Here is a 10,044-nt window from a genome sequence, read left to right as displayed (position 1 = left end):
TTGTTATAGTTAAATTTTATTTTGTTGTGACTTTGTCTAATTCTTAAATGGAGTCGGTGATGAGACATTTTTGCAGTTAGGAGTTTTCAATTGGACATGAAGGTGAGAAGGGTTTAAATAAAGGTTAATGAAAAATAAGTAATGTGCTTCTATGTAAATATTGTGCAATTACATCACAAATGACACATTAAGTTACAGTATGTAATTTTTATACAGAATGTTTTTTTTAACATATTAAAACTGTCACCATGTCATGACAGATCAACCAATCAGAGCCAGGAGGTGGGTCTTAGTGCTGTCAGTCACACTCATGTACTCGCTGCTAAATGTGCTAATGGCGGAGCAACAAGTTGTTCCAGAAAAATCTTTTATCTGCAGTTATCAGAGGCAATGCTAACTAGACTGAGCATTCACAACAGGCTATAGCTGCGATATGGATCTAAACCATGAACTATTTGTGTTGATAAATCCTTTCAAGGATAAATTTTCAGTCCAGGAAACTCTCCAGATAATTTCCCCTGCCAAGCTGCACTCCATCTCTGTCTGACTCGGTAATCACATGGCTCCTCTTCCCAGGAGCCAAAGTGTCTTAAGCTGAAGATTGGAGACCAAACTGTTGCAGTCAGCTGCCCCGTTGGTTCATGCATGTAATGATGTGGATAAATGGATACCGATGCTTATCCGTCCCAGCCGTTCGCAGCCAAACGAGCCTCCTGGCGGAGGACAAAAGAGACAAAGAAAGAGCGTAAAAATCCACAGCGTCTGTCCAACTCTTGCTTGTTCAGAATAATTCAGAAAACCTTTGATTGAAGGTTATGTGTTCGTACTCCGGTGTAGGTCTGGTGGGCTGAGAGACGGGAAAATGGAAGACTAAAAGCATTTCCTTCTGATTGTAGAGAAAAATGTCTCCTGTTGTTTCAAGTGAGTCGGGCTTAAAAAAGGGCAAAAGCATCCGAGCTTTGAGGGAAGAGCTTACCGCCATTTACTGGATGATTTCAACAAACATGACATGTTTTAAAACTCCCTGCAGGGCGTCAGTCAGTTGTTTCTTTTCTTGCCATGAGGAATAAAAGAAGGGGGTTTATTTTAAATTAAAGGTTTAGTTGCTATATAAATCCTTTCTGGCACACTGACCTTTTAATTGAAAGATAATTAAATTAGGTTACAAAAGCAAAAACTTGAGTCAATCGATGACAACTCAATGCAAAAAAGAGTTTAAACAGAAATGAGTCACAGATGATAATAACTGTGGCTACAACTGAGGTGAAATTGGATTTCTTTACTTATGTCTCAATTTTAAATTTTTTAACTCCTCTTGAAACAGCTGAGTGAATGGAGTTAGCTTTAGCATGTTTTCTGCAGAATGAAAATCGGCACCTAAAAATCCTAAACTATGGCGCTGAATCAGAAAAAAGGTAGCGTGCTTCTCTGGGTCAGAGCCAATTGGTGCACCAATTTCCTTAATGTTGGGAGGTCTGTGATTGGCCGGTGCTTATCTGTGAAGCCAATCACAGACCTACCTCAGCAATGGTCTAAAAATCAGCCACTGGCCTCTTCTGCACGTTTTCAATAAACAATCGTCACCCCACTGTTACCAACTCAGCGACTTTCTTGCTATATTTAGTGACATTTCAGACAAAAAAAAATTGGTGTCAACCAAAATCAGAATTGGCAGGTCAGGCTTTTTTAAAGATGGTAATCGCCAATCGGCCAGAAAACTGTAATCGGTTTAACTCTAGTCCTGCCCCAAGTGGAGGATTTTATGTGTCTCTGGGTCTTGTTCACAACTGAGGGAAAATGGAGTGAGAGATCAACAGGAGGATTGGTTGCTAATGTGTTGCTAGTGAGGTAAAAACCAGCTTCCCTTCATCCAGACGTTCTGGACGGATGAAGGGAAGCGATTGTTTTTTGGACGCGTGGGCTCTGTTCAAGTTTAAAATTTTAACCAATCGCTAACGTATTGTAATGCGCTATGAAGCTTACCGGAAGTTGTCTGTGCTTAAACAACCATCATCCAATGGGAAGAGAGAGGGGTCGATCCAAACGAGGCACCTGTTAATGTTTTTATTATTATTATTTTTATTGTGTTCTGTCCGCAGTTTGACACTCAGAGTTGTTGTCGAGTAATTTTCTTTCCAAACAGAGGATTACGGCTCCAGTGTGGCGACATATGGCAGTGGATCAACTGTTTTCCTGTAATGCTGGATTGTTTCTCCACGTTTAGCAGCAAGTACATAAAGTTGATGGACAGCGCTAAGACCCTCCTCCTTGCTGCGGCTCTGATTATTTTTGGCTGGAAATAGTAATGATAGCTGAGAGAAGAGGTGGAGGCGATCGATCTTTTCACAGATTATCTGTCACAACATGGTTACAGTTTTAGCAAATATGTAAAAAACATATTTTATATAAATGTTACTGCAGCTTTAAATATATTTTGTTGCGTTTGGAGTCAGCAGCAGTGCATTAAAGTTGAATTTAGTCATTATAGATAAGTTTATATTTTTTGGGTTATGTTTTTCAATCTGTTCACTTTTCTCTATTCCCTGTTATGTTCTTTTAAACTGTTATGTCGCAGTATTTGCTGACATCCAGCTGACCAATTTTGCAAATTCGCCATTTTTATTTCTCACAACAAGTCAAAATGTTCGATTGTTGTGTGTATTAATTCATTACACTGTTTCCCATTATCAAAACCTCTTTGAAATGCCTTGTTAAACTTTAATTTTATTAGAAATGTTTCCACATCGGTGGGGAAAGTCATCTTTGTTCGGACGAAACACTTCAAGGACAAATCCTTCAGCAGCCTTCGTCAGGATTTGCTGAAGATTTCGTCTGACTGAATGTCAGTTCCTTCTGTCGATGGAAATGACGGGACAAATAAAGATGCTGTAACTTACACTAAAATTTACAAACTCCATTTTAGACGTAGACTTTATTTCTTCCACAAAGTTGAAGAAACTTCACATTTTTCCTAAAGGAAGAGATTTATTTATTTCCCTCCTGGCATATGGAGGATGGGAATTCTTTGCTGCAGAGATTTTTCCACAAACGTTTTTTTAAAACAGGATTTATCGTTTGAAAACGGATCCAAATGAAATCATCTTTACCTTTTACTGGTGCAGCACTTTGCTTAACTCATGACAAAACAATAAAAACGCGAAATCTTAATATTTGTAAGAAGTAGGGATGCACCAAGATGAAGACTTATGTTTTTTATCTTTTTCCAAAAACTCCCTGAAGGAAAGTGAGGAGGAGCCTTGTGAGATGCACTTAGGGCTGCTTTCTAGTGATCATATTTCCAAAATAAATCCATAATAATCCCGTCCGTGAGCAGAGAATATCAGTATATCGGTTACATATCAAATGTTTTAAACCAGATTTTCATCATTTATTCATATGTTTATTGATTATTCATGAAATTAATTCCCTCGATTGAAGTTTTATTAATATTTCAGCAACAACTTGACATTTCTGTTTATGTTTCTGTCCTGTTTACAGACAACGTCGTCAACCTGCTGCAAAAAATGCTGCAACTAATGAGCAGCATTTTTAGGGGGATTTTTGTTCAGACATTATTTATTAATCTAAACGGTTCTCATTTCTAATCCCTGCTGAATAGCTGCTGCTTTTTTCAAACACTGAACTGGTGTTAAGTGAGTTGGTCAACAAATCCACTAACATCTTCATCAGGTCTTAAAGGGGAACTGTTATGCAAAATTCATACTTTGCACATTTTTGTACTCCAATCTGGGTTTCTGCTGCTTCTAAAATCAGTCTAAGTGTTAAAAAATCCCCACACAGATAGTTTTTGGCAAGAAGTTTGTCGTTTGTCATGTCTGGAAAAGGAGTCGTTTTAAAAACCTCCGGAATGCAATCAGCAGGCCCCGTTACCTAGCAACCCCAGCAAAACCCAGCCCGTTACCTAGCAACACGAGCTGAATTCCGGGAGGGTAGGTCAGCTGGTTTTACCGCTGTACAATGGCTGCTGAGATAGACAAGTGCTTTGTTTTGCTTTTCAAAGATGTACGGTTGTATAATTGAACATATGTTTACAGCCATTTTCACATGCGAGCTTAAATGTTGGATTGGGGGGAATGTTGCCAGCAGCAACTTATTTAGACTTAAAGTGACAAGAGGCTCTAAAATGACAAATTTAAACACATTCTGAGAGCAAGTCAAAGCTAATCTATGAAACATGAGACATGTTGTCAGTAGTTCATAATATTATAAAAGAACAATGTTCATTTTATTCAAACATATACCTATAAAAGTAAAATCAGAGAAACTGATCATTTTAAATGGTCTCTTAATTTTTTGCAGAGCTGTATATATAAATATATCAAGTGTCCCACATGCTAAATAAAAAAACAAACAAAAAAAACACGTTTATGACAAAAGCCCCAAAAACACAACCACTTTATGCTTCTAATTTTACCACCAGATTTCAGCATATATTATATTTAAAACTCCACTTTCTTTCCCATTTTTTGGTTATTGTTTCAAGAGTAAAAATCTCCCATTTGGCCAAAGTGAATCTTGGGATTCTGCAGCCTGAAAAGCGAAACACTTTTCATTTGGAAACCTTTTGTTGGATCTCTCTGACGTCATCGGCTTTCAAAGGAGCCACAATCTATACTTACTGTTGGGCAGGAAATATTATTTCACCTAATATTCTCCTAAACCACATGTGGATCTTTAAGTGAGTGTGGAAAAGAGGAAATAACGTAATCTTTGAGTCACCCTGGTTTATTTTTGCCCGTTGTTAGGCGGGGGAATGAAGCCATTTCATTTGACACTCTGATATCTTTGATTCTGCTGGGAAAGTTGAAGCTTTGATGTTTTTCTCTGAATCTCAATAAACCTCATGCTGACAAATTTCCTCGTCACTCGAACACACGCGCACAATCCGGTTTCACATATTTGCAACACTTTGAAAAATGTTTCAACTTCAAGGAATTCCTGAAAGCCCCCAATTCCCAGAATGTGGGGATTCTTTGAAGGTTTCTTTCTGCTACTGGAAAATAAACATTTTTATTCGTTTTGGACAGTGACAGTTACTGAATAACAACTCCGCCCCACAGGTTTGTGTCTAAATATCCAAAATAACAAATTTAATATTCATTTATTCATTTCTTATCATAATAAATGCTCTCTGTGAGAAGAGAAGGAGTTTTTGATGTGCTAACAATCCTATTTTCATTCATTCACACCTGCAAAAAGATCTCTGATTGCACAGTTGAATGTGAATGAAAATAAGAAAATTACCATAATCCCAACAGCAAACGCCTTTTAGGTAGATTTAGAAATGCGACACATATTTTGAATATGATTTTGTTCTTAGATAAATTTATTTCATTTATGATTTCCTCTGGGTTTTCAAGGTTAAAATGAACTATTTCTGAAAAAAATACATTTTATTTTTTGTTTTTGTCTACAGAAATAGTGCTTTTAGTTATACAGTCTGTAACTCAGTTTGACAGAAGTTGAACTTAAGCTGGTGGTAAAAGATGGCAGTGTAGTAAAAATAGAGGTGTTGAACTTTAACCATTCACAAAAGTTATTGCATCGAATGGGAATATTGACCCAAAGTATGGATAGGAACGATCTAGAGTCAATGCACAGCTAAAAACCAGCGATCAGCCCGAAACCTGGGAGTAGTGATGGACTCTGACCTGAACCTCCAGAGCCACATAAAGACAGTTACAAAGTCGGCCTTCTATCACCTGAAGAACATTTCCAGGATTAAAGGACTAATGTCTCAGCCAGATCTAGAGAAACTCATCCATGCGTTTATCTTCAGTCGTATTGATTATTGCAACAGCGTCTTCACAGGTCTGTCCAACAAATCAATCAAACAGCTGCAGCTGATCCAGAATGCTGCTGCTGGCGTTCTCACTAAAACCAGGAAGATAGAGCGCATAACACCAGTTCTAAAGTCCCTCCACTGGCTCCCTGTAGCTCAAAGAATAGACTTTAAAATACTGTTGTTAGTTTATAAATCACTGAACGGCTCAGCACCACAATACATTAAAGATATGCTGTTGTTGTATGAACCTTCCAGAACCTCTCAGGTTCTGGTTCTGGTTCTGCTCTGCATCCCCAGAACCAGAACCAAACGAGGAGAAGCAGCTTTCAGCATCTATGCACCACAAATTTGGAACAAACTTCCAGAAAACTGTAAAACAGCTGAAACACTGACTTCCTTTAAATCTCGACTAAAAACCCACCTGTTTAGGATTGTATTTGAAACGTAATCGATTACAAATTTATTGATGGTACTTTACTTAATGCCATGGTTTGATTGTTGATTCTATGTTGCATGACTCTGTGTTTGTTATGATGTAAAGCACTTTGAAATGCTTTGCTGCTGAAATGTGCTATACAAATAAAATTTGATTGATTGATAGTGTTGATACCAAGAAGGGTTGAAACAAACGGATTAATCTGACTTGGAATTTTCTAGATAAAACGTAGTAATTTCTGAGTTTCGAAACTCGATTTTTTTGTTTTTTACTGTCCTACTGAGTTTCCACTATTTCTGAAGATGTTTTTTTCAGACCCTTGGAGCTCAGAATTTTTTTACTTTTTAATTTCTGAGATTAATCTCAAAATAAAAAAAATAAAATAAAATTCTCGTAAATTTTCAAATTTTGGAAGTCAGACATTTTATTGTTTTTATTTTGTTCTTTTTATAAAATTTCTAAAATCTCAAAATTTCTGAGTTTCTACTCGCAAATTTTTGACTTTTCAAGCTCAGAGATTCTCTTGTTCTAGAAAATTTTTGAGATTGAAATCTCAACATTTCAGTCTCAAAATGTTTGTGTGTTTTTTGTGCCAATTCTTGACATTTGGAGCTCTGAAATTTCTGAGTTTTTTCTTGCAAACATTTGACACTTGGAGCTCAGAAAAAGTTTTTTTCTGGAAACTTTCAGATTCAAAATTTCACTTTTTTTTGCTCACAAGTTTTCAACTTTCGGAGCTGAGGAATCTTTTGTTTTTTGTAGAAAATTTCTTAAATAAATCTCCAAATTTCTTATTTTTCTTGCAAATTTTTGACTTTTCAAGCTCAGAAATGTTTTTCTAGATATCAAAGTGTCTGTAATTTTTTTCTCACAAATTTTGAACTTTTGGAGCGCAGAATACTTTTCTAGATTATTTTTGACTACTACTATCTACTGTTTTTTTTTTGTTTTTAGAATATGATGATCGCATGAATGTACTGTAATGAAATCCAGCAGAGCCTCTTGTCTTTCTGCTCTTCATCCTCTCTCATCGTCTTCTGACTCGTCAGGCTCCCAGTTACACCGAGCCGCTGAATCTGCCTCCAAACACTCTGGCGCAGACTGCGCTCCGACGCCGCCTCCTGTTGAGTTTTCGTCCCCCGGCGCGTTAAAAGGCGCAGTTGGCGATAAAAGCAGAAGCGCACAGCTGAATGTGAAGCGGGTTGGGTGGCGGCTCTCTGCATCACCCCCATGTCCTCTCTGAGTCTTCCCTCATTGGACACTTTGCTCCGCTGAGCAGGAACACCTGTATGTACGATGCGCGCAAACTACCGCGGTGCGCCATCTCCTCTCCGGATGCGCTGACCGAGACCCGGATGGGTGCAAACTTCCCCTCTGGTCCAAACTTCCCGGTATGATCGCTTCCAACGCGAGCCTGAGCTGTGCGCGGTGTCCCGGGGAAGCGACGACGGAGGCGAGCGGAGCGGTTCCGGGCTCAGTGCCGGCGCCCTCCCTGAGTCCGACGGGGCACCTGGTGGTGGCGGTGTGCCTGGGCTGCATCGGCACGCTGGGCTTCCTCAGTAACTTCCTGGTGCTGGCGCTGTTCTGCCGGTACCGGGCTTTGCGCACGCCCATGAACCTGCTGCTGGTGAGCATCTCGGTGAGCGACCTGCTGGTCAGCGTGCTGGGGACCCCGTTCAGCTTCGCGGCCAGCACCCAGGGGCGGTGGCTGATCGGACGCGCTGGATGCGTTTGGTACGGCTTCATCAACGCGTGTCTGGGTAAGAATACTTCTTTATTAGGATTTCTGTGTGAATAAATGTTCCAGATTATTGTAGCTGCTTATTCAGAACCAGGTCTTCCGAAAGGAGCGTCTTACATATTCACCTGTTTATTCTAATTCAGAAATATTTTATTGATAAGAAGAAGAAATTAACGCATTTAGTTAAAGCTGCAATATGTAACTTTTATTTTAAGAAAAATATCTTTCCCATGTTTGTAAAAGATTTCACCATGTCGGGACAGAATAATCTGTGTTTTTATTAACCACAGAATTGTTCAGATTGAAATTACAAAAATAAATTTAATATAAACATGCCAATTTAAAAGAAAACTCAGGTTTTCTTGTGGGGAAACGTTTTCAGGATCAGGAGGGTTTTTTTTAGCCATATCGGAAAACATGTTTTTTCACTCGAGTCACGTGATCAACAGTCGGACGTTAATACTGGCGAAAACACAGCATGTTTTTTTTTAGTGAGCAAATTTAGTCACGTGTAATTTTAGTTTGGTTTTCTCAACATTAGAAGAATATTGACAATCGTAATCTGCTTTATTTCCGCGTCACACAAGTCACGTGACTAACAGCTGGACGTTACTACTGGAGAAAACGATGAAGAAGACAATAGGAAGTAGGAGGAGGATGATGGTTTGTTTTTGTTTTATTTTTCTCAGACAATCTGGCTCCGCAGATCTCTCACAGCCTCACACAGTTCATAAAACTTGCGTGTCATTCCAACGTGTTGAATCCCTTGCTCTGACGTAAAATGGCGGACTACAATTTCAGTAGCTGCTCTCACTACAATTGTGAAATTGGGTTGTTGTTTTTTTCTTACACTAGAATATTGACAAAGTTTTGAGCACATTTCTAATAGAAACGCAGCTTGAGACAGATAATCAGTGAAAAGCTTGATCTCCTCCACCTCCTTCCTGAGCTGCTATTGTTGAGGAAATGCTCTGCTCCAACCAAAAACAACCAATCAGAGCCGGGAGGGGGTCTAGCGCTGTCAATCAACCTCATGTACTCCCTGGTCAATGTGCTAATGGCAGAGAAACAACTTACAGTTACAGGAAAACTGTTTATCTGCCATCATTGGTTGCCATGGTGACTAATCTTAGCATGGCTAGACATTGTATTGTAGGGGAAGGTATGATTGAAAGAGCTAAGTCCCGCCTCCTAGCTCTGATTGGTTGTTTCTAGTTAGCACTGGGAAAAGGCAGGAGCTCAATTTTTGTCACAGATATGTGGAAAAAGATGTTTTTTATAGAAGTTCAATACTGCAGCTTTAAAGGGTGATTCTAGATCGTAATGTCTGTGGGTAGGAAAGGTCTCCTGTAGCAGTCTGTACTGCAACGAATTTGAAGAAGCCTCTGACTGAATAGCTGCCTTTACATTACAAATATCCACAAAACTTTGTTGATATTCTGCTAATGTCTAATAAACATAATTTCACAATTGTGGTGTCTCCATTAAAAAAGAAACACACCTAAAATCAAACGTGAATAAGTTTGTTCCTGTGATAAATTATTAAAAGATGTGCTACGCAATCATCCTCCTACCATTTCCTGTCGTCTTAATCGTCATTTATGCCGTTAGCAACGTCTGGTTGTTGATCACATGACTGGTGTGATGTGAAAAAAGTGTTTCCACTGCGGTTTTGTGAAATAAATCAATTTTGATACAGTCGGGGGAAAAAACCCACCTCTTCTTAGCGGCAAAACTTTTTATCAAAAAACAAGTTGTTGTGTTTTAAATTGCTGTGTTTCCATTAAGTGAACTTATTTTCAAAAGGTCAAATTGTGCAATATGGTTAATGAAAAGCTACTGACACCTCTTTGCTATTCTACATTATCAAGAGAGAACGTGTCCAACATAATCCGATAAGTATATCATAAACAAAAATAAACAAAGGCTTAAAGTGCAGTTCAGTGAACCAAACTTGAAAATTGAACTTCCTTCAACCACAGAAAGCAAATTCAATCGTTCAGCTTTAATCCCAGAGGTATGTAAAGGCATGTAATGTCATTCATAGAGATGCACGCTAAA

The 10,044-nt window shown here is 38.6% G+C and overlaps 1 protein-coding gene across 1 annotated transcript in view; it reads left to right on the top strand.

Annotated features, from left to right (window-relative positions):
• Positions 1-6,804: 6,804 nt before the first annotated feature.
• Positions 6,805-10,044, top strand: part of tmtopsb (teleost multiple tissue opsin b) — a 32,358-nt gene continuing 29,118 nt past the window's right edge. The window contains exon 1 of the mRNA XM_032550711.1: positions 6,805-8,002. Coding sequence (XP_032406602.1) covers positions 7,636-8,002 — 367 coding nt within the window. The 5' untranslated portion in view covers positions 6,805-7,635. The remainder of the gene's footprint in view (positions 8,003-10,044) is intronic.

The sequence above is a fragment of the Xiphophorus hellerii genome, chromosome 21 (assembly GCF_003331165.1).
Source record: "Xiphophorus hellerii strain 12219 chromosome 21, Xiphophorus_hellerii-4.1, whole genome shotgun sequence".
NCBI lineage: Eukaryota > Metazoa > Chordata > Actinopteri > Cyprinodontiformes > Poeciliidae > Xiphophorus > Xiphophorus hellerii.
Note: the sequence above shows the minus strand (reverse complement) of the source record. Positions and strands in the feature narration are given on the sequence as shown.